This window comes from Hyperoodon ampullatus (genome assembly GCF_949752795.1).
Source record: "Hyperoodon ampullatus genome assembly, chromosome: 2".
NCBI classification, from domain to species: Eukaryota; Metazoa; Chordata; class Mammalia; order Artiodactyla; family Ziphiidae; genus Hyperoodon; species Hyperoodon ampullatus.
This window is the reverse complement of record NC_136915.1, coordinates 2,142,179-2,169,874: the sequence shown is the minus strand read 5'-3', so window position 1 is coordinate 2,169,874 and position 27,696 is coordinate 2,142,179. Positions and strand designations below refer to the sequence as shown.

The following is a 27,696-nucleotide window of genomic DNA, read 5'->3' as shown; positions in this document are numbered from 1 at the left end:
CCTGGGATGTGCACAGCACCCTGCCCAGCCCGGGCCACCTCAGTGTCAGTTGCTAACTGTGGTCATGCTGTTCACTGAGGCTCTGCTGAGGGCCAGGTATGTTGCAAATACTGCCTGTGCTCGTGCGTGGGGCGCCATATTACCCCCTTCAACCGAAGAGGAAACAGTCCTAGAGAGCTTGTCACTTTGCGAAGGTCACACATCTACAGAGGGCGGGGGCCCTGGATTCCAGAGCCTGTGCCCCAGCGCCCGCCCCCGCCCCCGTGCCAGTGCCTCCTGGGGGCAGACAGAGGAGAGCCGTCCTCCACTGGATCCGCCGGGAGGCCACGTGGCGCTCACGCATGCTCAGGCGCAGCGACAGCACGACTTCACAGCAACCCTGATCAGGGTCATCTCAGTGGAGATGAGAAGGGGGCCACCGTTCAGGGGTTGAGGCTGAAGGCTGGGAGTGGGGAGGGTACAAAGGGGACAGCAGTGATGCTGGCAGGTGGCAGCGGTGTGGGGATGGAAGAGGCCTGGTCATTTTGAGGGGATGGCCAGCCCCCGAGGGCCCTGAACCCAGTACTTAACCTTCCTGCTTCTCTTTCCTCATCTGGAGGGTGGGGATGATGAAACCTGGCTCCCAGGCTGTCACGAGCCTCTGACCAGCTCACGCGTGCCGAGAGGACTACCTCGTGCCCTGTGCAGCCCTGCTTCCATGTGCCCCATGGGTGTCCGTGGAGTCAAGGATGGGAGTGAGAAACGGGACGAGGGCCCATGAATGGACCCGGCTCCTGGCAGAAGCTGAGGGGCTGGAACCTGGAGCCCAGGGGTCGGGGCTTGCTTAGGGCAGGAGGACACCATCTGCTCAGGGACAGATGGAGAGAGCTGGGGACGGTTATGGACAGGTGGGGGTGGGATGCAGATGCAGTGGGGGAGGAAGGGGTACTGAGAGGTTCTGGGACATCTGCTTTCTTCAGGGGAGATGGGAAGATGGAGCCGGGAATTTGGGTGAAGACGCTTGGTTCAGAGTAGCAGTGATGATCGAGGAAGCTGATGAGGGCGGGTGTGGGGACCACCGGGCTGCAGGGAGACCTCAGGCAGGTTCGCAGTGGAGCCTTCCACCTGGCAGCTGGTGGGAGTGGGAGAAACCAGTAGCTAGACTGGTCAAGACTGGGGGTTTGCCGGGTAGCTGTGGTCAAAGGCAAGGGGGAAAGGGGTGGCCGAGATCCTACGAGGGAGGAGTATTCATAGGAGTCACGGATGTCGCCCCACTTGGGAGCTAACGGGCTAGCCCGCCGCGGCTTCAGGGATGCTGCAGAAGACGCACGAGCCCAGGTCAGAGGCAGAGGGCTGCTGTTCACAGGGAAGCAACGTCCAGGGTGTCAGCGGGTGTCTGGAGGATGCTGCCCACGGTGGCCGCATCACAAGAGGGGAACCGGGGGCCTGTGAACAAGCTTGGTCCTCACCCCTCAAGGTCGCTCTCTGACCAACGGCCCCGGGAAAGGCGGTCGGGGTCTGGTGCCTGCTCCTGGCATGCCCAGCAGGACGTGCAGGAGTGTCTCCCAGCAGGGTCAATGGGGTGGACCTCGAGTCCAGTTTCTGGTCTGGCAGAGGCGGCAGTGGATCTCACGGGGACTGGTGACCGGGAGAAGGTCATCAAGAGGACGTGACTGCCGTTGCCCCTCGAGGCTATTAAAGTGTTGACGAAAATAATCAGTAAACAATCTAATATAGGGATCGACAGAGAAAGACAAGTATCATATGATACCATTTACATGTGGAATCTAAAAAGAATGGTACAGATGAACTTACTCACAAAACAAAAGTAGAGTCACGGATGTATTAGAAAACAAACTTATAGTTACCGGGGGGAAAGCCAGGGAGGGGGATAAATTGGGAGACTGGGACTGACAGATACACACTACTATATATGAAATAGATAACTAATAAAATCTACTATACAGCACAGGGAACTCTACTCAATACTCTGTAACGACCTATATGGGAAAAGAATCTAAAACAGAGTGGATACGTGTAGATGTATAACTGAGTCACTTTGCTGTACACCTGAAACTAACACAACATTGTGAATCAACTATACTCCAGTGAAAAATTTTTTTAATCTAATATAGGAATAGAAAAGAGTTTTATCTGAACCAAGCTGAGGACTATAGCCCAGAAGCCAACCTCTCAGATAACTCTGAGGAACTGCTCTGGAGAAGCAGGGTTTTCAGCACGGTTTTATATCTTGTCAGAACAAAGAACATCAAACACGTCAGGGATGCATTCCTTCAGGGTTTCAGAAAACCAGATCAGCCTGTTCACAGCGAGTCCGGATGGTCTTGGCACCTGGGAAGGGATGCTGCCGGGTGCCTAGGCCTTTAGTGGGTGTGGAGGGGGCGGGGCAGGTAAACTGCAGGTCCACAAACTCAAGAGATAACTAGGCAGAGGACTGAGCATCTGCTCGCTGACACACAGCACGGGGTGTTGTGCTCGTTTCCTGGGGCTGCGTCCCAAAGTGCCACAGACTGGGAGGCTTCAACAGCAGAAATTTGTCCTCTCACAGTCTGGAGGCCAGAAGTCCAAGGTCAAGGTGTCTGCAGGGCCGCACTCCCCCTGAAACCTGTAGGGGAAACTCTCCTGCCTCTTCCAGCCTCTGTCAGTTGCTGGCAGTCCTGGGCATTCCTGGGCATTCCTGGGCTTGTGGGCACGTCACCCCAATCCCCACCTCTGTCTCCACGTGACTGTCTTCTCCCTGTGGCTCTCTGTCCTCTTCATGTTGGGCTCAGGCCTGCCCTGCTGTCCTCATCTTTTTTTTTTTTTTTTTTTTTTTTCAGTAGGCGGGCCTCTCACTGTTGTGGCCTCTCCCGTTGCGGAGCACAGGCTCCAGACGCGCAGGCTCAGCGGCCATGGCTCACGGGCCCAGCCGCTCCGCGGCATGTGGGATCTTCCCGGACTGGGGCACGAACCCGTGTCCCCTGCATCGGCAGGCGGACTCTCAACCACCGCGGCACCAGGGAAGCCCTCATCTTTTTTTTTTTTAATTAATTAATTTATTTGGTTGCGCTGGGTCTTAGTTGTGGCAGGCGGGCTGCTTAGTTGCGCCACACTGGCTCCTTAGTTGTGGCATGTGAACTTTTAGTTGCGGCATGTGTGTGGGATCTAGTTTCCTGACCAGCGATCGAAACTAGGCCTCCTGCATTAGGAGCATGGAGTCTTCAGCACTGGACCACCAGGGAAGTCCCTGATGCCCTCACCTTAACCCGGTGACACCTGCAAAGACCGCACCTCCAAATAAGACCACGTCCACGCAAATGGAATGACGGTGGTTAGGACTTGAGTGTGCCTTGGGAGGGGACACAGTTCTCCCCGTGAGAGAGGGGTATACACGTGCAAACAATGAGGGGGCTCAAATGGTACTCGGCGCTGTCCACAGGCGTGTCTTGGTCGTGGGGGAGGGCGGGGGCTCCTGCCGGGTCTGGCTGTGGCTTCCCCTGACCTGGGTCCCCCTGAGATTGCGATGCTTCTTTCTTGGGGCTTTTGAAAGGCTGTTCCCACTCCCACCGGCAGGTGGCAGAATCGTCCACACGGGGCCTTCAAACCAGAGCCCGGAGCCGGGTGCGGCGTCTGTAAGCCGGAGGTGAAGGTCAACTTCTCCTCCCGTGGGGCGGGCGGAAGGCTTCAAAGTCTCAGCTGGGAAGTGTGGATTCTTATTTTATCTAAACTTCCAGGTGTTGTGCTTAGTGTTTTACCAAATCCATGGGTCCCGTCTCTGCCATCTGCCTCTGATGGAAATGTGGCTTGGGGAGCCTCAGGGCCAGGCACAGCCCGCGGGAGCCACACGGGTGGGACCTCAGAGCTGCCGGGGCTCTGGGTGCACCAGGTTGGAGGTTAAGGCAGAGCCCGGGGAATATTCCGAGGGCCAGACTCACCTCGCAGAGACAGCTGCCTTCTGGGTGAGGCCTCTCCCTCCCAGAGGGAGCCAGGCTGCAGAGCCAGCCGGTCCCAGGGCTGCGCCTGAGGCTGGACAGTGCTTGGTGGCCGTCCTGGCCCCAGGAACCCGTGTAAGAGCTGCCGTGTGGTGTAGTGTAGAGACTGCCCTTGATCTTTGACTTTGGTGGGTCTCCTTCAACAAAGAAACGCCCTCCCAGCAGACGGGATGGGGGGCGGCTGTGGCCTTGGGGGGAAGAGGGTGGGCTTCCAAACCTCCTGGCTTTAAGGCACAAGAGCTGGATGTGGGAGACAGGACGGACACGGTGCTCCTGCAGTTTCTAACGGCTGAGTTGTTTCCATGGTAACTTTCATCGCATCCTGCCCTCGACCCGGTGGACGGTCTCGCCCTGCCCCAACCCTGCGGCCCACCTCGCTGGGCCCAGGTGCCCCGAGCGCTCTGTCCCCACCTGGCAGGAGGAGCTGCAGCCGCGCTGTGATGCTGGGACCCGGCAGAAGGTCTGGCTGCGCGGATGTGCTTCCCGGGTTCAGGGGGGTCACTGGGGGACACCAGGGTAGGATAGGGGCCAGGAGATCTTGGAAAGGATATTGCCTAGGACTGGGGCACCTGTCCTGGCCCTGGTTGACGTGGCAGCGGAGGGAGCACAGGAAGGGGGACACGTGTTGCCTTGTTCCCGAGAAAAGCACGGACTGCACCATGGAACACGTGTCCAGCAGCAAAGTCCCGCGTCTCCCAGACTCGGCTTCCGGAGAATCCTCTGTCTGCCCGGAGGACTGGTGCTGCTGAGACGGCTGGGTTGGCGGGGGGCCCTCCAGCATCCCTAGTGCATGGCCACCTCCTCTGTGGGCCTCCAGGGTCGGCGCTGGCTTGCCCTGTAGCTGCTGTGAGAAATGACCACCGTCTGGGTGGTTAAAGCAGCAGAGACCTGCTGTCTCACAGTCCGGAGGCCAGAAGCCTGGATGAGGAGGGGCGGGGCTGGTCCCCTCCGCTCTGTGCTCCTCCCTCAGCTTCTCATGGTGGCTGGCTGTGTCCTGTGTCCCTTGGCTTGTGGGTGCATCCCCCTCATCCTGTATCCGTGTGGCCACGTGGCCTCCCCTGTGTCCCCCTTTGTCTCAAATCTCCTTCTCCTTCTCTTATGAGGACACCTGTCATTGGGTTGAGGGTTAAGTCCAGGACGATTTCATCCCAGCATCCTTAGCTTCATTACATCTACAGAGACCCTTTTCCCAAATCTGTTCAGATGCTCAGGTCCCAGGGGCCAGGACTTAGAAAGACCACTGTTTTGGGGGATAGCTTCAGTCCCACATCCTGCTGTACACAATGCCTGGCACTGGTGAATGAGTGGGTGGGTTTCTGCTCTCAGGGTTGGCAGGGGGTCTGTAACACCCTCCCTTACCAGGTTAAGGGAGGGAGGCGTGAAGGCCGGGCAGGCCAGGCCTGTCTGTTCACTGAGCAGTAGTCGACTTGCTGACCCTCGGTCAGCGGCCGAGCAGGAGCCAGCTTTGGGGCTGATGCTCTGGTGTTCCTGGTTCACCACACGGACAGAGGCACTGGGCCTCATCCAGGGCTGCATGGCAAGTCAGCAGAGGCGTCCTGACCCCGGCACCTGCTCCGGAATCCACCCACCCCGTTCCGGCCCCATCACACGGCCAATTTACGTTTGCGTGGATGGCTTCTTTGAGGTCAGTTTCTCTTCGGGGACGAATGAGGAGGTGTAGAACCAGACTCCAGAACCAGAACCGGAAAGCTTCCCATCCAGCTGGCGAAGTGTTTGGCATAGGGCTTTGGATGCCAAGCTTAGCTCATCATTCATCTCCAGCCAGGAATGATGCTGGATTCACGGTCCCCTCCCGGTGGGGCCTGTTTGTGGGAAGCGCTGGTGCCCCCCCCCACTATCATGGATGCAGAGACCCCTGTGGACACTGCCTGCACGAGGCCCTCTCCTCTGGGACCTGGAAATGCCTCTGGTGCTAATTAATTTGCTTGCTCTCTTGTCAAGGAGAAGTGTCTATAAAAATTCAAACGGGGGCTTCCCTGGTGGCGCAGTGGTTGAGAATCTGCCTGCTAATGCAGGGGACAGGGGTTCGAGACCTGGTCTGGGAGGATCCCACATGCCGCGGAGCAACTAGGCCTGTGAGCCACAACTACTGAGCCTGCGCGTCTGGAGCCTGTGCTCCGCAACGAGAGGCCACCATAGTGAGAGGCCCGCGCACCGCGTTGAAGAGTGGCCCCACTTGCCGCAACTAGAGAAAGCCCTCGCACGGAAACGAAGACACAACACAGCAAAAATAAATTAATTAATTAATAAACTCCTACCCCCAACATCTTCTAAAAAAAAAAAAATTCAGACGGGACGCTGGATTCTTCTCTTGAACCGGGAACAACATTAGCTCAGGGAGCGTCAGAGGCTGTGCTGGGCCGGGACCCTGTTTTCCAGTCCCCTGGGACTGGGCAGGACCATGGAGGGGAGGGGCCACAGCTCTGGGAAAGTGGGAGGGAGCAGTTTTCTGCTCAAGGGACCAGCCAAGCTGGTGGCACACGTCTTCCTCCTCCCCACGTTAATTTTCCTTGGTCCAAAGGCTATTTTTTTTATCATTTCCAGCAGAGAGTGAGACAAAACCATTAACAAGCAGTGTCTTCTTTTTTTAATATTTATTTATTTGGTTGTGCTGGGTCTTTGTTGCGGCAGGTGGGCTCTTTAGTTGCAGCAGGGGCTCCTTAGTTGCGGCTCGAGGGCTCCCTAGTTGTGGCTCACGGGCTCCTTCGTTGAGGCATATGAACTCTTAGTTGCGGCATGCATGTGGGATCTAGTTCCCTGACCAGGGATCGAACCTAGGCCTCCTGCATTGGGAGCACGGAGTCTTCACCGTGGCGCCACCAGGGAAGTCCCCAAGCAGTGTCTTTTAACCATGCTTTTCATAAAAGGCTCACCTTCAGGGCTCTCTTCCAGGCCTGAGTGGCCCCGCAAACGCTCCAGATCGGGAGGACCAAGCTGTGTCTGTATCTTGTAAGTCGGGCCAGCGAATCCCAGGGTGGAGTCGGGAGGTTTTGCTACAGTTTGGCTAAAGGCCTTGGGGATGGGAATTTGGGCTAAGAAGCATCCTTCCTGAGCTCCAGCTCAAAGGGAATCTGAAGCCTTCACTCACGGAGGCCCCGTGGGTTCGTTGTGGGAATCCGTGGGCTTCAATCCGCCTCCTACACATGGCGGTGCCCCATGGTGTGGGCTGCATGCCTCTCCTCCACCGTCAGAGTAAATCTCCCCTGCCCCCACCCCCATGCTTCTTGCCCTTCTCAGAGTTGGATCACTGTGGAGATGCCAGTTCTCCTGGAATTAATGAATACATTTAATGCAATTCCAATAAAAAGTCCAGCGCAGCTTTGAAAGTGCTGGACAAAGGGGCTCCAGAGACCATTGGGAAGAATGATGGGTGAGAATTCCCGGAGTCATTTGCAGGTAAATAAAGGACTGATGGGGAGGTGCTCCAGCCCATCGCCAGCGAGCATCACAGGAGGGTCTCATCCCGGTGGTGCAGGGCAGACGGTAGAACCACTGGGGTTGGAGTGGAAAACCCCACAAAAACATGTTCTACTTGCAGCTCGTCTGGGCTGAAGATGCTGTGTTGCATCGGAGGAAGCAGGCTGGCCAGCTAACGGCCCTGGGACAACTGGACAACCCACCAGGCAGAATCTCCCTTTCCAGCACACAGCCAGGTAAATTCCATATGAAATGACATTTGCATGCCCAGATGTCGTAAAGAAAGAAGAACGTATTCATGATCTTTCCAAGCTAAGTGCCTACAGTATTTCTAGGCAACAGGGGAAACAGCAGTGTGACCGCCTATAGGTTTGAGGACACAAAACTAGGAAGTTAGATTGTCTGGAAGAAGCATCGTTAACCACCTTAAGACTGAAACTACAGACCAGGAAAACGTTTGCAGTGTCCGCAAACTGTCACTTTATAATGAAAATGGACAAAGAGAGAGAATTCTCAGGGGATGTTTACTGCATTCTGCTTACTTGGGTTACTAGAAAAGTTGTCTGAGTTAAAACCACTTATGAAAGTGTATTAAATGGGCTTCCCTGTGGCACAGTGGTTAGGAATCCGCCTGCCAGTGCAGGGGACACGGGTTCGAGCCCTGGTCCAGGAAGATCCCACATGCCGCGGAGGTACTGAGCCCACAAGCCACAACTACTGAGCCCATGCACCACAACTACTAAAGCCCGCGCTCCTAGAGCCTGCGCTCCGCAACAAGAGAAGCCGCCACAATGAGAAGCCCGTGCACCGCAACGAAGAGTAGCCCCCGCTCGCCACAACTAGAGAAAAGCCCGCGTGCAGCAATGAAGACCCAACGCAGCCAAAACTAATAAATAAATAAAATAGATAAATTTATTTTTAAAAAGTGTATTAAACACGTGTACTGTTTGATTACTTGTTTCAAATATAAAATCTAAGCACGCCCTCATGGCATGTTGGTGGCCTGGGCAGCAACACACACTGGAAGTTAAACGGTCGGATGCTTGACTGTTCCCATGCCCTCAGGGTTCAGGCTTGGGGGGGAGACGGGTGAGGGTGCTGGGGGAGCATCAGGGGTGCCAGACAGTCTGCGCAGCTGGTGCTTTGTTTGGGGAGGTGACCTCTATGCTGTGGGTTCACGCATCTACACCTGAGCCTGAGCCCTCCCGAGTGTGTGGGGTGTGGTAGGTGTCCTAGGAATAGGGACGTCCCGCAGGAAGTGCCCACCCTCTTCCCACCTGCCTGCCCACCTGGCACCTGCCTTAGGACCATTCACCTGACAGCTGAACTTGGTGCCGGGCGGGTAGAGGTGGATTACGGTGGTGCCAAAAACGTTTATGCTTCAGGGGCCCTTCCAAGTTAGGGCCAGGAGTGGGAATGGAATGTGCGCACAGGTCATGCATTTTTGTCAAGTTAGCAAAATAACTTCTTTTCACATAACTCATCTTCAAGAGGGCCCCCGTTTTACGTTTCAGGCCCCACCAAACCCTGATTCCCCCCTGCGAGCAGCCTCCATTTTAACCCACAGGACCTTTCCTTTTTCCCTCCAAGAAGCAGGAGAATGTTCCTAAAGAATGGGGCCCCCTCGGCCCACGTCGGGGGACTGGGCAGGGGTCCCCGGGGAAGCTGGTGAACATTTTAAGCTGCTCACTCACTCATCCAGTGCACGTGTACCCAGCACCCTTTTCGTGCCAAGTGCAGGTCTGGAGGGGAAGGGGTCGGGTCTTTAAAGATGGGCAGCGGGTGGACCTCTGGGAAGCTCTCGGGGTTGGGGGGGCACTTGCACCCCAGGGCAGGGCCCTGCACTCACACAGGCACTCTTGAGCTCTCTTAGGGCAGGCCCTTGGGAGACCAGGAGGAGCATGGGCCAGCCCTGCTTTTGGGAGCCCAGTGGGGGGCTGAGGGGTGAGATTGAGAGGTTGGCACACCAGATCGTGTCGGGGCATCACTGAGCAGGGGAGTCAACCTGTGTTTGGGGTTTCAGAAGATGGTGAAACCACCCTGCTGTGGACAGAATTGTGTCCCCCACCAAATTCATACGTTGATGCCCGTACCCCCAGTGTGACTGTATTTGGAGATGGGCCTTTAAGGAGGTGGCTAAGGCTATATGAGGTCATAAGGGTGGGGCCCTGATCCTATAGGTCTGGTGCCATATGAGACGAGTAAGAGACACCAGTGCTGCGGTCTCTGTCCCATCTCCCAGGCCCACCAGGCGAGCACACACCAGGAGGCAGCGTCTGCAGGCCAGTCAGCGTCTTGACCCTGGGCGTCCAGTCTCCAGAACGTGAAAAACCAAACGTCTGGGTGTGTTGACTGGGACACCCCCGAGGGGCCGTCGGACTTGCAGACCTCCGTCTGCTTTCCACACGTGATCCAGCGGTTTTCTTAGATTGACAGATTGAGTCCAGGTCCGCAGAGCCAGCCCGCCTTGTTCAGTTCCCGGATCTGCAGTTTACAAGGGGTGACTAGGGGCGCTGCTCCCACCCGGACCTCAGTTTCCCCATTTGTACAGCAGGGTGGCAGCAGGGCTGGCCTGACAGAGACCCCCGGCCCCCCCCGCCCCCGGTAGGATGACAGGGTTGTGGGGTCCTGTGTCACGGAGGACTGCCTTAGCAGGGGGTGAGGGGCGGGATCCCTGGTGCCCCGTCCCTTGGTCACTCGTGTCGCAAGGGACCTGGGACTTTCATCCGGAGAGGAGCCGGGGGCGCGAACGGGCCGCCGTGGGTGGGTGGGTGGGGCGCCGGGGCTGAGGACCCAAGCGGGGGTGTGGGCGGGGGTGTGGGCGGGGGTGTGGGCGGGGGTGTGAGCCGGGGAGGGGCAGGGCCGGGAGTGGAGCATCTGCGCGGGGACGGGCTGTGGGCCGGGGTCCGGGCCCGGGGGCGAGCCGGGGGCGAGCCGGGGGCGGGGCGAGGTCGAGGTGGGCGGGGTCGGGTCTCGCCGGGCTGTGGGCGGAGTCTGGGCCGGGGTCGGGGCAGGGGGCGTGGTGAAGGCGGGCCGGCCTCTCCCGCGCGGGGCTCGGCGCACACTGGGCTTTCTGCGCCGGGGCGGGTGTCTGGCGGCCCTCACCCAGGCGCGCAGCGCTTTGAGCTGCCGTCGAGCGCGGGCAGGAAGCCGGACCCTCGCCACCTCAGGCGACCTCACGCTCGGCGGGACCCGGCGCGGCACCTGTGGCTGCGCCCCGTGCGCCCCCCGGGCCATGGCGCACGTGGAGACGGCGGCTCCGAGCGCCCGTCTGGGCCGCCTGTGAGCCGGGGACCGGAGGAGGGAGCGGCGCGGCGCCGCAGGCACGATGCCTTTCCTTCCGGAGGCGGGGGCGGCGGGGCGCGCGGTGGCCCTGGCCCTGGTGCTGCTGCTCCCCGCCGTGTCAGCGGGCGCCGGCGCCCTGTTCCGCCTGCAGCCCGGCATGTGAGGAGGGGGAACGGGAGCGGGAGGGCTGGCGGGACGCCCGGAACCCCGGAGCCCTGGGCGGCTTGATCCCCGGGGCCCTGAGAACACGGGGCTCTTTGCCTTAACTGGGGAGGGGGAGGTTAAGAGACAAGGGTCAGGGGCTGGGTCTGGGGGCGCTTCCGTGGCAGGACTACCCGACCTCTCGCCTTCCCCTTCCTCCTCTGTCTTTTACATTTTAATTTAATTTAATTTAATTTAATTTATTTTTGGCTGCGTTGGGTCTTCGTTGCTGCGCACGGGCTTTCTCTAGTTGCGGCGAGCGGGGGCTACTCTTCATTGCGGTGCTTGGGCTTCTCATCGCGGTGGCTTCTCTTGTTGTGGAGCACGGGCTCTAGCCGCGCGGGCTTCAGTAGTTGCAGCATGCAGGCCCAGTAGTTGTGGCTCACAGGCTCTAGAGCACAGGCTCAGTAGTTGTGGCACACGGGCTTAGTTGCTCTGTGGGATCTTCCCAGACCAGGGATCGAACCTGTGTCCCCTGCACTGGCAGGCGGATTCTCAACCACTGCGCCACCAGGGAAGCCCCCTCCTCTGTCTTAACTCTGCATCGTGGGTTTGCAGGCTGGGTGGAACCTGCATCCCGCCGAAGTGAGGGAATCTGGGCAGGGTCCGGCCAGGGAGCTTGGAGAAGGCCAAGAGGAAGCAGCCTGTGCCCACTTCCTTCCAAAGCCTGTCTCCTGGGTCCTGGGGGCTGTGCCCGACAGGGGGGCTGCTTGGGCTTGGTTTATGTGTTAAACACGTGGGCTTTGGGCCTGGGAGACAGGAGAAGGCATTCAGTACCAGAACGGGCAGGAAGAGAGGGTCAGGGAGCCAGCCAAGATGAATTTAATTTTGAAAGATGATTCCCCAGTGGGCTGTTTAGCGGTCTCTTTCAAACAGCAAATCGATCCTTGTGTTGGCCTCAAAGGAAAACTGGTGCGAAGTGAGCCGGTCTGGAGGAGGAGGGGTGGGGGAGAGCTTGCTGGCAGCCCCCATCCCCGCGCTCCCTCAGGGCGCTGGGCCGGGGGCCTGCAGAGCTTGGAAAGGCTGCTGAGGGGCTGCAGAGGGGCAGCGAGGGGCCCAGGCTGGGGTTGCGGCTTACTGTGCAGGGCTGGCCCCAAGGGCCCCGTGCACCTGGCCATACGGGAGGAAAGGACAGGCTTCCAGGCAGAGCTGCGGAAGGGACAAGTCCACGCCCCCTGGGCCCCGGGTCTTGCTTTACTCCAAGAAGGAAGGTTCCTCGTGGCCTTTTCAGAGGAGCGTGTGGTCTGGGGCCCCGCGTCCCGCCTCTCCGTGTGACTTCTGCCCAACCTTGCTCTTTGCTGTGATCCCAGTGAGTTTAGTTTGTCCAAGGGAAGCTGTGGCCTCAGAAGGGATTATCACGGGGCGTTTGGCCGCTCAGCCTGCCCAGGGTGCTGGTCAGGGTGGACAGCTGCTCAGCCGGTGAGGCCGTTGGGGATGGAGGGCTCTGCTCTAAGAGGGGCTTCTGCCCCAGTGCGCTTGTGGGGACCACTGGTCGCCCTTCCTGGCCCCTGGGACTGAGCCTGTTCCCTGGGGTCTGCCCACTCACCCAGGGCTCTGGGAGGCCACTAGCCAGCCTGGGGAGGGCTTTCCACCAGCCGCTGGAGGATTGCAGGAGAGGTCGGCCTTCCTGCTGCTTGCTTTCCCCAAAGCCCCCTCCCCCCTCCTCCCCTCCCCCTCCTCCCCTCCTCCTCCCCTCCCCCTCCTCCCCTCCTCCTCCCCCTCCCCCTCCCCCTCCTCCCCCTCCCCTCCCCCTCCCCCTCCCCTCCCCCTCCTCCCCCTCCTCCTCCCCCTCCCCTCCCCCTCCTCCCCCTCCTCTCCCCTCCTCCCTCCTGCTCCTCAGATCCTTCAAGGCTCCTGTTCCTCCTCCTGGGGCGCCTCCCACCTGCCCTCTGGGGGCCTGTGCCCCTATTTCTCGTCCAGGGGCGTCGTCCCTCCACTCTCTGATGCCCTCCTCGTGTTGAGTTCCGTGCCGCCTGCGAGCACCCCTTCCCATTCCTGTCTGTAAGCACCTGCCACCTGCCTGGACCTGTGGTGGGGCCGCAGTGGGCACTGCTGGCTGGCTGAACAAGTGGGGGGCTGCTAGCTCTAGCTGCTGGACCCCCAAGAAACCTTGTGAACGGGCCCATTCCGCAGCTTGTTCTGTGCAGAAAGGAGGCGGGAGCTGGTGGACTCTTGGAGGTGCCAGAGTTGCCTCTTCGCTCCTCGCACCCCAGAGGGACAGGGGAGGGGGCTCGGAGAGCAGTGAGGGTCCCAGAAAGTCCTTTTCCTCGAAGGTCCCGTCGCCTGTGCCGCCCTTCCCTTCACGGGCAGCCCCATCCTCTCTGGCCGGCTTAAAACCTCCATGGTGGGCCTGTGGGGAAGCAAAGGGGGAGGGTGCTCTATGGGAGCTCCCACTGCCTGGCAGCCCCAGGGGTTCTGGGGTCCCGACAGCTGGGACGCGGGAGTGATGTGGCTGGTCCTTTGGCTCCTGCTGGCCCACGTGTCCAGATTCCAAACCAGCCAACGCTTACTTATTTATTTACTTACTTACATCTCTGAAATGAATCTCTGCTGCCGTGGAAGGGTGCTGGCCTTTCTCCCTGGGGCCTGGACTGACTGCTGACTGCGTGTGGGGCTGGTCAATGCAGGGCTGTGGGAGCAGCGCCTGGCCACAGGGAGCTCTGACCAACCTGAGTCTGAGGCTGCAGAGCTCGGAGGAGACATCAGCTCACAGCACTGCTTCCCCCTGGGCTGGAGTCCTCTGGGCAGCTGTGCTAGGAAAATGGCCAGTGCTTTGCAATCAGTTCATTACATTGGCCCCTCCCATCCAGAGAGGGACAGACCCTCCAAGCTCAAGTCCCTGCTTGCAAGTAACTCTTGGACCCACTGGCCCTGAGGGTTGGAACAGCCCCCATTCGCTGAGGCTGAGGCTGAGGTTTCCTCTGGCCATTCAAAGGACCCTGCTCACCGGTCAGGGAGTTTGAAAGCTGAACTGTACTTTCAGTGGCCCGTGGGCCACTCCCAGTATCTGGGTCCTGCTTCCCCGTCTCTCCTGGGGCTGAGGCTGTGATGGATGGAGGGAAAGGGCAGGGAAGGAGCACACCTATGGCCAGCTGCCTCATGCCAGGCCCTGCGTTTGCTGCTGGGCACGTGCCTGGCACTGTGATCAATTGTCCACTTGTCTGGTGGGGAGACCCGGGTGTCCAAGAGTGATCTGCCTGGGTCACGGCATCCCTGGGACCCCGGAGCCTGTAAAAACAGATGTGACGGAGACGCTGCTCAGCAACGCGGCCCCCTTCCTGGACCAGGGGTGTGTGTGCAGCCAGGCTTCCCCAGCTGCGCAAGAACAGCTGCCGCGCTTCCCTGCCCCGGTGTTCCCCATCCTCACCCTGGTGCCTTGTGGGCCCAGGAACCGCCCACCCCGGAGGGACGCGTCTCATGCCCACCCTCACCTCCAGCTCCAGGCGAAGGCCACCAGCCTCCAGGAGCCCCGCTCTGCCCCGGGGAGTGGATGGCCCGACAGCTGGATGAGTACCCCCTCCGCCCAAGCTGTGTTCACTCTGTAGCTGGGAAATTGCCTGCCTTCCCCGCAGATGGGCAGCAGGGTCCACCGTCAGGAACAGAGGGGCCCGAGCAGTGACTTCTGCTCCTCCTCAGGGGTCTTTCCTGTGCCCTCGTCCGACTGGCCTCTTTGTTTCCTCCTCGGCTCTCCCTCCCCCATCCCACTTCCTCCCTCCTTCCAAATGGAAAAGCCAGCTACGCTGTGCTTCTGAGGTGCCTGAGGTGCCGGAAAGTTCCCAGAGGAGAAAATCATTCCAGCGCCTGCCCCTCCCCCCTTTAACTGTTTTCAGGGATGTGGAGAGCAGGGTGCAACCAGAGGGAAAATCTGCCATCCTGGAAGCCAGGCAGCCCTGCAGGCCTGGGGGGCCAGAGTCAGGCAGGTGCCTTGGGGGGGCGGGGACAGGGTGGGCAGCGGACGGGAGAGTGACCAGAGCACGCGTACCGGAAAGGCTGCTGTGCGGCCTCGCCGTGGTCATCTCGCTGGTTAGCGGCGGCCCTCGTGGCTGAGGTTTGAGGGGTCCAGGAAGGAGGGGGCCCTTCCTGGGGTTTTCTGCCAGGCGCCAACTTCCCAAGCTCCGTGCGGGGCGGTTCTCCTGCTGACCGAGTGGCCAGACCTGCTCCCCCTGCAGCCCCCCTGAGAGCCATGGCGTGCCCTCCCCAAGGCCCTGACAAGGCATCTTGCGTGCTGAGCTGGGTCGGCATATGTACGGGAATGGTGGTGACATCCCAGGGGACGTGGGCCCTTGTGACCCAGAGACACAGGGACTTTCTCTGAGCCAGGGTTGTGCCAGATTCCAGACACGCGTGATCTTGTGTCAGGAGCCCTTGAGGCACCTGCTGCCCCCTTTATAGATGCTGAGGCCAAGGTGCAGAGAGGGTCAGTAACCATCCTCAGGCTGCATAGTGGGCCCCAGGCCTGGGTTGTCGGCTCCAGAGCCTGTGTTTGTAACTGTCCTCGGAATGTGTCGCCTCCGTCCTCACAGGCCACCCATGGCTCGGGGGGCTATTTCAGGGTCCAGGCCAGGCCCTGCAGCCGGGAGGCTCAGAGGCCATCGGGCCTAAGCCCTCCCCTCCCTTCATCCTCTCCTCCCTGGCCCCGCGGGAAGAGAGCGGAGACTTGATGTCTGCGTGCTGGGCAGAGGGGTGGGTGAGAGTTTGGAGCAGACATGATGCTGCGCCTGCAGCAGTTCACTTGGGCCTGATCTCGGTTTGCAAATGGCAGTTCCTCCTGGGCCTGTCTCTCCCGGAGGCACCTACGAGGTCACCTGCCCTGGCCGACAGGAGCCCTTTCTGTGCGGGCTCAGTGAACCCTCACGACAACCTGTGAGGCCAGTGTCGTGAGTCCTCACCTGCCAGGGGGGCACCCAAGGCTCAGGGAGGTCCCCTGGCTTGTGTGTCTCATGCTTGTGCCCCAGCTTGGGGCGTCTTGGAAGCAGGGAGAGTCGGGGCTAGAGAACGCCAGGGTCAGAGTCAGATGGACTCAGGGTCAAGTTGTCACTGTTCCCAGGACCTCCACTTCCCCTGTTTGCAGGGCAGTGGCCTCTACGCTTTGGGGTCTTGGGAGGGTTGGAGGGATGCTCTGGGCGGCGTGGCCCATATGAGGGGGAGGGTCAGGCGTGGCCCTGTGAGCCCCTCCCTTTCCCCCTGAGCATCCGCTCCCTCGAGGCCAGGCCTGTGCAGGCCTGGGGTGGGCACTGGGCTGGGTGCCCTGCTACGGGGCCCGGCCTCGGGTCTGGACGGCTGGGTACCCGAGGGTGAGCATGCAGGGGGGTTGGTGTTGGTGATAAGGGTGCTGACCGTCTGTCTGTGTCCCAGGCCCAACGTGTGTGCACAGCGGGAGCTGACCCTGGTGGGCCGTCGCCAGCCCTGCGTGCAGGCCTTCAGCCGCATGGTGCCCGTGTGGAGGCCGGGCTGCGGGCGGCAGGACCGGTGTGTCGGCCACAAACGCAGGTGCGTGCAGGGCTCCCTGGGTCCCACGGGGGGTGGAGGCTGCTCACACGTAGAGCAGCATGGACCACTCAGGCAAAGGGGTGGCCGGGCCGTCCGGGTCTTAGGGCACAGGCACTGACCCCGCCCCGCCACTGAAGCCCCACATCTGAGGTCAAGGCCTCTGACACCACCCTTGGGGTGTGGCCGCCATGGAGGCTATTCCCAGACTGTAAGTGCCTGCTCAGCGGCCACCTGGGGCCCTTGTGGGTGGGGGAGGACCCCGTGGGGAGGGGGCCTCTGAGGGGAAGGGGGAGACTCTACGGGACAGGAGGGGACCCTGCAGGGAGAGGTACTGACCACGCAAGAGGGTGAAAAGTGGGGCGCCCAGGCTGCCGAGGTCCTGGCTGGAGGCTGCTGCTGCTATCTGACCCCAAGCCCGTGTGAAACCTTTATTGCTCAAGATTTTATTTCACAATGAAACGGAGGAGTGCCTTTGCCTACCTCTCTGCTTTTTATAGACTCGGGTTCTGGCATCTGCCTGGTTGCAAAGCTGGGTGGGGTGGGGTGATGAGGGGATTCCGTCGTTGGGGAGGAGGGCTGAGTCCTCCGATGGGAGCGTGCTGTCCAGCCTCTCGGCCAGGTCTTCGGGCCAGGTCTTCGGTACGGGAACCTGCTGGGCCTGCCCCCGGGAGCGGGGGTGGGGGGCGGCCTTACTTTTAAACGTTTGCTGTATGATTCGTACACGTGCAGAACGGAGAGAGACAGGGCAGTTACGTCTCAGCGTGGTTCTCAGCTGGTGGCGGTTCGTCTCCCTGCTGGCGACCTTGGCGGTGTCTGGAGAGTTTGGGTTGTGAGACGTGGGCTGGAAGGATGGGGCAGGTGGAGGCAAGGATGGCCCTTCCGCCACGAAGGTCCCGCCCCAGGGTCAGGAGGGCCGAGGCTGGGCCACGCCCGACAAGAAGGAGAAATCACCACCATCGTTTCCCCAGAGACGTGCGTCTTGCAGTCTGCCCTTCCCAGCTTCCACACTTGCGTGGATGTAGGTGGATTTGCTAAATGGGAATCGGGTCACGTCAGCTGCCACCCCCCCTCCCGCGTCCCTCCTCCAACCTGTGGTGAAAGGGCACTCTTTTGGAAGCAACCAGAAGCCCTGTGGTCCCTGGGCTGGAGAGGGGAGTGGGTGGCCGTGCTGCGGAGGCCCCTGTGACTGGCTGTCAGACCGTTTCTCCAGGCTGGCCTGGGCAGGGCAGAGGACAGCGTTTCCAAGGTGGCTGGTGCCTCAGCTTCCTGGTGGGGAGTCTGGGCGCTGGGGAGGCTGTGTGCAGCCGGGGCGGGGGTGTGTGTTCTGGGTCGCGGTTTCCTGGGAAGGCCCGGGAGGGCCTCTGGGGTCCTGTCCTTGCACTGCCCAGTTCAGGTGTCAGGGACCCTCCCAGTTCTGCGGGAGCAGTGCGGGCCCCTGGCTCCGTGGCGGCCACCATCCCGTCCGCCTGGCTCTGGGCTGGAGCCGGGCTCCACCTTCCTCTGCTGGGCTGTTCTCGCTCCAGGTGAGCGAGGTTGCCTCCCCGCCTCGGTGCTCATGGCGGTCAGCGTCCTGCAGCGTTTCCTGGGGTCAGTGGCAGGTGTTTGTGGGGGTCCCGGCCTCATTTCCCTTCCAGAGGGCCCCCGGCCTCGTTAGCGTGTTGTGTGCCCCCCACGATGCCTGTGGTGGCCGAGCCCACCGTTCCAGCTGTGCAAGGTTTCCCAAATGCGTCGTGCAGCTGGCCCTCCAGTGGCCGTCGGGGCTGTGGGCTCCGTCGCGGGCCCGCTCCTCTCCGTCCTTCAGTGACCCACAGAGGCTCCGGCTTCCCCGTGAAGCCCGCCCTGAGCCCCAGCCCTCCCTCCTCCTCGGCCAGACCAGCGTCCAGCCCTCCTTGGTCCGTGTCACTGCTCCTCGCCTATCAGGCGCGTGTCCGCAGAGGCCCCAGCATCCCACGTGCTCTGGGAAACACCGGGCACGCGGGTGCCGAGCCACCCTCCTGCTGCTGCCGGCAGCTCCCCTCGGCCCACGCCCGCAGCCGGGGCGTGGACGGGGGAGGGGCCAGGCTGCATCTCAGCAGCGAGGGCGGGAGGCCAGCCCCTCCGCTCCCCCCACACCCCAGCCAGTGTGGGTGCAACCTCTGAGGGCCCTGCCGTCTGAGGAGCTGCATTTAGAGGCAGCACGCTCTGTACCCCACGATTTGACCGCACCCCAACTTGCACCAGCTCAGGGTCACCCTCCCTGGACAGACAGGAGGCCCCTCCTCTCTGGAGCTCCCAGGGGGCGGCCAGCAGGCGAGGGCTCACAGTGGGCGAAACCTCGCTCTGGGGTCAGACCCTGTCTGAGCCTCTGTTCCCCGCCTGCAGAGCGGGGGCATCAGGCCTGGATTGCAGCTGCGGGAGGATTATGTAACCAGCCACGGGCCAGGCCACACGTGTGGCTGCTATGTGGCAGCTGCCATTTCTCCTGCAGCCGCGGTGACTCCCATTTCTGATTTCCGGGCTGGTGGGCCTGCTGCGTGGCCCTGGCAGGGCCATGTGGGGTGACACGGGGCTCTCTGCTGGCCCAGAGCCGGCGAGGTGATACCTGACGGACTGGACGAGGACGTCAGGGGGGGCTTGCTGCCCTTCTCCCCATAGCGGGCGTTTCCCCAACAAACCCGCCAGCACAGGCTGCCCCAGGGTGGGGGAGCTTGGGCCATGCGCCCCCTGGGGGGCAGGAAGGAAGCGGGGTGGGGAGGGAGAGGATGCCTGGAGCACGCAGCCCACGTGTGGGCTCCCACCAGGCCCCTCCCCCCTGATCCCGCTGCTCTGGGGCCTGGGCTTTGCGGAGGTGTAAGGTGGAGGAGTGGACACCAGCCTGGTAGCCACGCCCCCCTGTCCCCCTGGCCCTGCAGGAACCAGCTCCTGGCCGTGGCCAGAGCCCCCGTGACTCTCCCATGGGAGGGGTCCCATATGAGCTGCAGGGGGCAAGGGCTGGCTCTCAGGCCCAGTGGGGGCTGCAGGCTGACCCGCTGTCTCCAAGGATCACTAACTTTAGGGGATGCTGGGGAGGGCGGCAGATGGGCCCAGTTGGCCCGTCTTCCCGATGACGGGGAGGAACAGCACGTAGCCCAGGGAAAGGGGAAATATTTACGACGGAAGGGCCCAGACACCATCCGCTCTGCCAGACATTGTCCCCCACTGTGGTCGGTCTCTCTCCAGGCAGCTGGTTTCATGTCCTGCCAGAGTGGGTTGTGCAGAGTCCCCCGAGCTGCCCGTATGCAGTGACATGCGCGCGTTCACACTTCCGGGAAGCGCCTTGGTTGGTTGGTGGGGTCCAGGTCCCCTGGCGGCCACGGGCTTCATGCCACTCCCGAGGGCCAGGAAGAGCAAGCTGGGGGCAGGGGTGTCCATGTCTCCAGGTGTCCATGACCTGGAGACAACAGCCCAGCCCCTCCCGCTGCTCCTGGGGCCTCCAGGGCCCTCGACCCAACTGCTGTTGTAGGTCGCCAGTCCTACAGATGGCAGTGGGCGCGGGGGTGCTGTGCCTGGAGGGTGGGCCCCGGGTTGTCCTCTTTCCTCCTCCCGTTCCTCCGCCCTCTGTCCCTCTCCCTCCCGCCTGCCCCCAACATCCCCTTGACCAGGCTTGTCACTGTAAGCACAGGGACCTCACAGCCGTGGACCCCAGGGCCTGTATGAGTTTCCTGTTGCTGCTGTAACAAATTATGACAAACCGGGGGCTTAAAACAACAGGGATTTACGCTCTCAGTCTGGAGGTTAGAAGTCTGAAGTCAAGGTGTGGGCAAGGGTGGTCCCTTCTGGAGGCTTGGTGGGAGGGTCTGCTCCAGGCTTCTCCCCACTCCTGTGATGACCGGCCATCCTTGGCGCTCCTGGGCTGGTGGCGGCATCACCCCAGCCTCTGCCTCTGTGGTCGCCTGGCCTTCTCCCTCTGTCTGTGTCCACAGTTCCCTCTTCTTATGAGGACACCGGTCACTGCACTAGGGCCCACCCTAAGCCAGTGCGCTGGCCTCATCTTAACTTGAGGACATCTGTCAAGACCCTATTTCCAAATAAGGCCACCTTCACGGGTTCCGGGTGGGCATGGATTTGGGGGACTCTGCTTGGGGTCGGGGCAGGCGGGGCAGTTAGCCGTCCATCTTCCTGACCATCACCAGATGGGGGTGGAGGTTGTCTGGGCTGGGGTGTCAGGAGGGGCAGCCAGGGTGGCTTCCCCGGGAGGTTGGCAGGGGTGTCAGGCAGATCCTTGCGTTGCTTCACCCACTCTCCAAAGAAGCAGAGGTTTCCAGAAGGGACCCAGGAGCCCTGGCGTTGGGGTGCAGCTAGAGGGAGGTGGGTGGGGGGCTGGGGGTCAGTTTGATGGGGCTGAGTAGGAGCGGGGCACCCCCTACCCCCCACCCTGGCTTCTGCTCCAGGTTCATGGCTGCAGGCGAGTCCGGGGCTGGGCGATGCCAGGAGAAGCAGGGTGGAGGCCGGGGCTGCACTGGCAGAGGTGGCCCTGAATGGCGGGGCGTACAGGGGCCTCGAGGCTCAGGTGGCCAGGGGCAGTCTGGGTTTGGGGAAAGGATAGTCAGGAGGCCCTTACCCCTCTGGGTGGTGAGGCCGGCCTCTCTCTGGTGCGTGGGCACCACCTTCCTGCGGCCACTCCCCATGCCAGGCCCCAGGCTGGCTGGATCAGCTGCCTGTTTCCAGCTCCTGCGTGGGGCTCTGCCTCCCGCTGCTCGGCCTTTGTGAGTCTGTACCTCTCCCATCAGAGCAGGAACCAGCCTTGGACCCGGGCCACCCTCCTCCAGGAAGCCCTCCTGCCTGCTCCCTTCTGACCTCAGGGCCGTGTGCTCACACACTCGGGTCCTCCTGCTGCTGCCCACCGTTGCTTCACCCCCATCGGCCTGTCTCCCTCGGGCAGCCCTTGGTGGGGGAAGGGATCCCTCCTCAGGGACGCCCCAGGACAGGCCCGCCGCCTGCCTCCTTGGTGCACGGGTGGGCTGAGAGCCTGGGGCACGGCCCGCCCAGCACTGGGCACCTCGGCCCACTGGGCTCATTCCAGGAGCCACTCTTGCTCCCAGGCTGGACACTCTGAGTCTGACCCCCAGACCCTCGCAGACTGGCTTGGCAATGAGAGCCACGTGTGGGGCACGATGCCTGTCCTGGGGCCGGCTCAGAGCCGGGACCACCCTGGGGGCGGAGAGGGAACGGGCGGCGTGTCGCCCTGTTGCTGGTTCCAGGACGGCTGTCCAGCCCCCCTCCCCGCTGCCCCCAGCGGCCCCTCATTCACCTGGTGCAGCCTCGGGATGCAGGCCTTCCGCCCACCTCCGTGCCTTGACCTGCTCGGCTGTGAAATGGGCACAGTGGGAGAATCGGTCTGGGGGACTGGGTGCGGTGAGAGCCGAACGCAGCGGGCAGAAGTGCCTCGAGCCTGGGCCCTTGACGGTAACGCCCCCCTCTTCCCTTCTCTCCTAGGACCGTCTACTACACGGGCTACAGGCAGGTGTACGCCACGGAGGCCCAGACCGTGTTGCGGTGCTGCCCGGGGTGGAACCAGCAGCCCGGAGACGAGGGCTGCCTCTCCTGTGAGTGCCCGCTAGCCCCGCCCACCCCCCTCCTGCCGCCGATGCCGCAGCCTCCCGTCCAGTCTAACGGGATGTGGCTCCTGCGCGGTGTGGGAGACCTCAGGGCCGCTCTCCTGGCCACTCTGCTCGCCAGAGGCTGCTTGCGTGACATAACGAAAGAGAAGGCCCAGTGAGTGCTCCAGCCCCGACGCTGGCCAGAGCCGCCGAAGGAGAGGCTGGCGGGGGCGCCGAGCTGGAGGGTGGGGGGCCGTCTGCTGGTGCCCAAGTGCCCGGCACCGGGGAGGGGTCCGAGGGCAGCCCCGGGACCGTGGGTTGGCGCCAGTGGGCTCAGACGCCCCTGAGCTTGGTGTGGTGTCGGCGTTATGGAGCGTGAACCCCTGGCCCGACTGCCCACGCCCCACCTGCCCCGCCTGCCCACACCCCGCCTGCCCACGCCCCGCGCTGCTGGTCCGTCCTTCCCCTCACCGGCATCTTGGGCCTCAGCCTCCTCATCTGCTACCTCCTTCAAAGAGGGAGGTCCTGACAGATGGGGGGGTGGGCGGAGCAGCCCCTGAGCATCTGCACGTGGCCGTGGGCAGCCTCTGTTGCAGACTCGGGGACCGGGGACCGAGAGGGGCTGGAATCGGGTTCTGATCTTAGCAGCTGGCTGTGAAGCCTTTACTTCGTAAAAGGAATGGGCATGGCTTGGAGTCCAGCTGTAGGGTGTTTGGGAAGGGCTCCCGGCCTGTGGGTGTGGGCACAGGTGGGCCAGCAGGGGAGGCTGCGTCCCTCCTCTGGAGAGGTCTGCCCACCCAGGGGTCAGGCCTCCTCTGAAATGGCGCCGTGGCATCTGGACAGGGTGAGACCGGGCTGCACTGTGAGGGGTGGCGGGTCACGGTTCCCCACGGCCGGGTTAACCGTGGGTGGGCCGTTCTGTGCCTGGGGTGGGAACCGGCCTTCAGGGGTCACGTCCCCGCCTGTTCTCCGGCCCCCGGGGGCCCATAGACGGAGGCCACAGACGCCCTTTGTGAGCTCCAGCGGGAAAGGGGGGAAAGTAAAGGGTGTGGCCATGTTTGTCCAGGAGAGGAAATGAGTCATTCTCCCCAGGAAGGGAGGCGGGGGAGAGGACCAAGACGCGCCACAGGAGGGACGGCGGGGGACCGGGTGGACGCCGGCCAGTGGCCCCTGGGTGGGAGCGTCCAGCTCTGACGGCCGCCTTTCTCTCTGTGGCTCTCATCTCTACAGCGATGACCTGTGGAGGAGAGGAGGTGGGGTCTAGGCCTGCGTCCCCCCGGGTTCGTGAGGGAGAGTGTGGCCTCTCGCGCCCAGGGAGGGACGTGGGTGCACCTGCGCGTGTCTGGCCTGGGGTGGGGACCCTCTGGGCTTGGCTTCCTGGGCAGGGGGAAGGGCAGGTGCAGGTCCAGGTTCGCCTGGCAGTTTTCCCACGATGATCGTCCGCTGCGCGCCCCTGAACTGGGGTTTGGTGACCCTTGGGGTCACCTGTGCCTTGGAGTGACCATCCCAGGGTTGGATGAGGGGAGCGGGAGGGCCAAGGGCCGTCCAGACCCCAGGAGGCCCGCTGCGGAGGCGGTCCAAGTGCTGGCTCTTCAGGAACGGAGGCGAGCGTTGGGTCAGGTCCGTAGTGCCCGGGGTCACGACAGTCTCACCCCAGCCTGGGGGGTCCGTCCTGTGGTTCTGCCTGTGGCCCTGGCCACAGTGGTCGAGTTGGCTCTGCCCTGGCCTGGCCGGCCGGCAGGAGGGGAATGCGGCCACGCCGCTCGGCGGGTGGGTCCTGAACCAGCCCAGGACTGGCCTTTGGGGTTTCTCAGCCGTGGGGAGGGGTCTCGGCCGGGACCCTCCCAGGGCAGCCTGGGCCTTGCGGCTGGCTGGGGGCAGGGCTGGCTGGGGTGGTGGGAAAATGGGGGGATCTCGGCGGCTGGGTCAGGCCCTGGGGGTCCAGGTTGTCACATCAACCGGGAGACACAGGACAGGGTCCCCACGTGTATCCTGAACTTGAGGCTTTGACTTTCTTGGTTGTTTGTTTTTAAAAATTCATTTTTAGGGCAGGATTTACTTATTTATGTATCTGGCTTTTATCTGTTTTTTTTTTTAATGATCTAGGAAGAGCCCTGTGATCTGGCCTCTCGGGGCACATACTTGTCCCCCAAGAGTCTGGGTGGCCAGCGTGTGAGGGTAGGTGGCGGTTCACACGGGGCAGGGCAGGAGCCCAGGATCCTGCCCTCAGCCCTGGCTCATTGGTTCATTTGTTCAATTTTTCACTCATTCGTTTGTTTGGTTTTTGCTCCGCTGCCCCCGAGCGCTGGGGATTCAGCGGGACCGGGTGGGTCAGTACCTGCCCATGGGGAGCTCAGGTCTGTCAGGAGGCCGGCTGCTGCTGGCGGACACTGAAATGACACTGATGCGTGAGGATGGGCAGAGGCAGGCCAGCCAGATGGGCGCTGGGGTGTGAGGGGAACTGGCTGGAGCCCAGGAAGAGGAAGTGGAGGCAGGGGAAGCAGGAAGGAGAGGTGGGCGGCCAGGGGCCCTTCCTTAGCTGCCCCACATTGTAGCTGAGCCCTTGGCGTCACTCTGCCTGTAGCCCCTCAGGGCTAGTTCCCAGCTGGATGGAGCTGGAGCCTTCCGGAAGCCTGGCTCCAAGCCCTTTGTGCATTTCACACCGGGATCTCTTGCAGGGGGCACTGGGGGCAGGTACAGGGTCGCATCAGGCACCGGTCTTGGGGTGGGGGTCTTGGGGTCCCAATAGGTGCTGGAGCCCCCAGTCCCTGGAAAGCCCTGCTTCAGGGGGTCAGGTGTGAGTCCAGGGTGGCTGCCTTTGGTCCCCTCCCGGCTGCATGCCAACAAGCGTCAGGCCTGCAGACGGGGTCACGGTCCTCCGAGACCCTGAGAGCGAGCAGAGGGGATGGTGATGAGGCAAAGGGCTCCCGCCCTCCCTCTTTCTCTCTGTCTGTTTGCCCCCTTTCCTCATTTCCCCACTGTCCCCCTCGCCAGCCTGTCTAACCCCTTCCCTTGTCCCCCGGTCCAGGCTCTCTGCAGCCAGGGGACCCGGAGAGGTAGGCAGGCGGGGGCAGGGCCCTGGGACGCTGACCCCTGCTGGCCCCGCCCCTCTCCACCAGCCACAGTGAAATGTCCTCCCTGGGATGTGACCTGGAAACTGGGCTGCGTGCGGGACAGTGTCAGGCCCCCGTGGTGTTTGTGCAGGAAGCTTCTAATGGTGTTGGTATTCCTCCGAGACCCACTTAGCAGCGTGTGTGACCGGGAGGTGACCGAAAAGAAAAAGTGCCAGCTGGGTGGGGTGCCTGGTGACCAGGGCCTTCCCCAGGACCTGTGGGTCCAGAGCACGTGTGCCCTGGGGGGCCCCTCCTGCTGTTGGGGTGCCAGTCCTGCTCAGTGGCTCTCTGAATTCCATCTCTATCCCAGTCAGGTGGCAGATTTTGCCTGGACGCTCCCAATGTTTCAGCCATGGTCACCCTGGGTCCTGGCTCCCCCTTATCGAAGCAGGGACCCGAATGCACAGATGAGGTACCTGGCCTGGAGCGGCTCAACCCCCCAGGCACCCTGCACGCGGAGCCTGAGATGGAATGGGTGCCGGGAAGACTGTCTGTAGCTCCGTGTTGAACTCTCTCCATGTGGGCTGGGCTCAGTCCATCAGAGGAGGCCACAGGTCGGAGGGGCAGTGCCCGAAGAGGGGCCGGGGGCTGCACCGGCTCCGTGGGATGTGAAGCGAGCCCTGGGAAAGGGAAGTCCTGTGTAAAGCACATTAAGGAGGTTCTGTTTTTGCAGGACTTCCCTGAGGCTTTGGTATGCCAACGTGTGCTGCAGGCTTCTGACACAGACTGTGTAGTGTTCTCCAGACTAATTCTTTCTTAAAAAAGGAAGAAAGAAAAAGAAGCAAAAAGGCAAAACAATAAAACGGTGTCCCTAAAGCATGTACTGGGAAGTGTGTAGGTGATCCATTCGACCAGCGTCTGTGGAGGGCCGATGGGGTGCCGGGCGCTGCGCTTGGGCATGGGAGGGAACATGGAACAGAGGGGGAGGGAGGAAGGAAGGAAGGAAGGAAGGGAGGGAGGGAGGGAGGGAGGGAGGAAGGAAGGAAGGAAGGAAGGAAAAGTGAGGTGGGAAGGGGCTGACCGATGGGTGGTGCCGGCTTAGGTGGGGTCTGGGAGGCCTCTCTGTCCAGGGCGTTGGTGGCCTGTGTGATGTGAGTGGTGGGCCTTGCTCGTGCCCAAGGAAGAGCCCCACCGCAGAGGGAAGGGAAGGTTCCAGGCCACAGGAACAGGGAAGGGCTGAAGCCGTTGTCCCCACGCCGGGAGCCCAGACCAGCCCTGGATCTGGGTGCCAGTGTCATAGTCAGGGCCCCGGGGTGAGGCCTGGGCTCGGTGCCCCTGCGTCCCACTGTCGGACCGCCAGGCAGGCCTCCCTTCCCTCCCACCTCCTCTGCGGTCCTGCGGCGCTGGGCTTGGCGCTGGGCCTGGCTGATCGGGGCCTGCAGGGAAGGAGCTGCAGGTAGGCAGCCGTGAACCCCCGGGGAGGGCCGCCCTCGGCTTTCTGGCCTCAGCCCTTCACTTCTCCTTTTCCTTTTCCATTCTGGATGCAACGCAGCAGCCCTGTGCCCGGCGTGGGAATTTGCAGAGCTGGCATCCCGGCTCTCCTGTCCTCGACGTGGACGTGAATGTCCCCCAGGTTGCCGGGGGAGGGCATGTTGTCCTGCTGTGTCCCGCACACCCCAGGTCTCTCCAAACCGTGAGTCACATCCAGACTGGCCCGGCCCTGTGCCCAGCACATGATTACACACCCACTCACACCCAGAGGGGCTCACCACACACAGCCTCACATACACATGCATGCACACACGTGTGCCTGGATTTACTCACAGGTATTTGACCTACTCACGTGCCTTCACTCACACGTGTACACACATGCTCATGAGTGCACACCTACGTGTACACTCACGTGTGCACGATCGCTCACACGTGTGCACGAGCTCCCACTCCTATGGGTGCGCAGACGCCCACACACATGCTCTCACTGGGGCTATGATGCAGTGGGGAGCACCGGCAATGAGGCGTGGAGGTGCCACCGTCACCCGGAGCCCAGAATGATCCGAGTGCCAGGCGGAGCAGGGGCCAGGTCCAGCCCTTCTGGAAGGTTCTGGGTGCACAGCGCCCACCCCACCCCGACTGCCTTCGGGAAGTGGACGTGATGGGGGCAAGGAAGGATGCTGCCCTGTCCAGGTCTGCTCTCCAGGGGTTCTGCAGCCCAGGATGGGCCTGGAGGGGGCAGCGGGCATCTGTAGTCCTCAGGGTCCGTGGCCCCTCGGCCTCCCACTTCTCTTGTTGACCGGACACGGTCTCCCAAAGCCGGTGTGGCTCGCCTGTGCGGCTCGCCTGTGCCCGGACTTGCCACCATGCAGGGGCTCTGGGAGCCGGGCCCGACTCTGGGCAGTGGGTGTCTGTCTGCCCAACTGTCTCCTGGGACCCACCACACGGGGGATGGTCTAGGCACAGGGCACCGGGCAGCCGGCCTGGAGGGCTTGGCTCTTCCTCAAGCACTTGGAGCCTGAGTGCCCAGCATGGAGCTGAGGTGGCTCCCTCCCTGCCGCAGGGGTCCTAGCAGGGGAGGTTGGAGTGAGGCGTGTGATCCGGGCCCCTAGCCCTCGGCCAGCGCTGGGTGGAAGGCCGGCAGGAACAGGGTCAGAGGGAGAAGACAGGAGGGCTCAGGGCCTGCTCTGTCCCCTGGGCTCCCAGGGA

At 62.1% G+C, this 27,696-nt stretch overlaps 1 protein-coding gene across 1 annotated transcript in view; it reads left to right on the top strand.

Moving 5' to 3' along the window:
* The first annotated feature begins 10,722 nt into the window (after positions 1-10,722).
* The window catches only part of MEGF6 (multiple EGF like domains 6), a 99,178-nt gene continuing 82,204 nt past the window's right edge, over positions 10,723-27,696 (top strand). Inside the window, exons 1-3 of the mRNA XM_079724796.1 lie at positions 10,723-10,853; positions 16,251-16,385; positions 21,840-21,949. Coding sequence (XP_079580922.1) covers positions 10,738-10,853; positions 16,251-16,385; positions 21,840-21,949 — 361 coding nt within the window. The 5' untranslated portion in view covers positions 10,723-10,737. The remainder of the gene's footprint in view (positions 10,854-16,250; positions 16,386-21,839; positions 21,950-27,696) is intronic.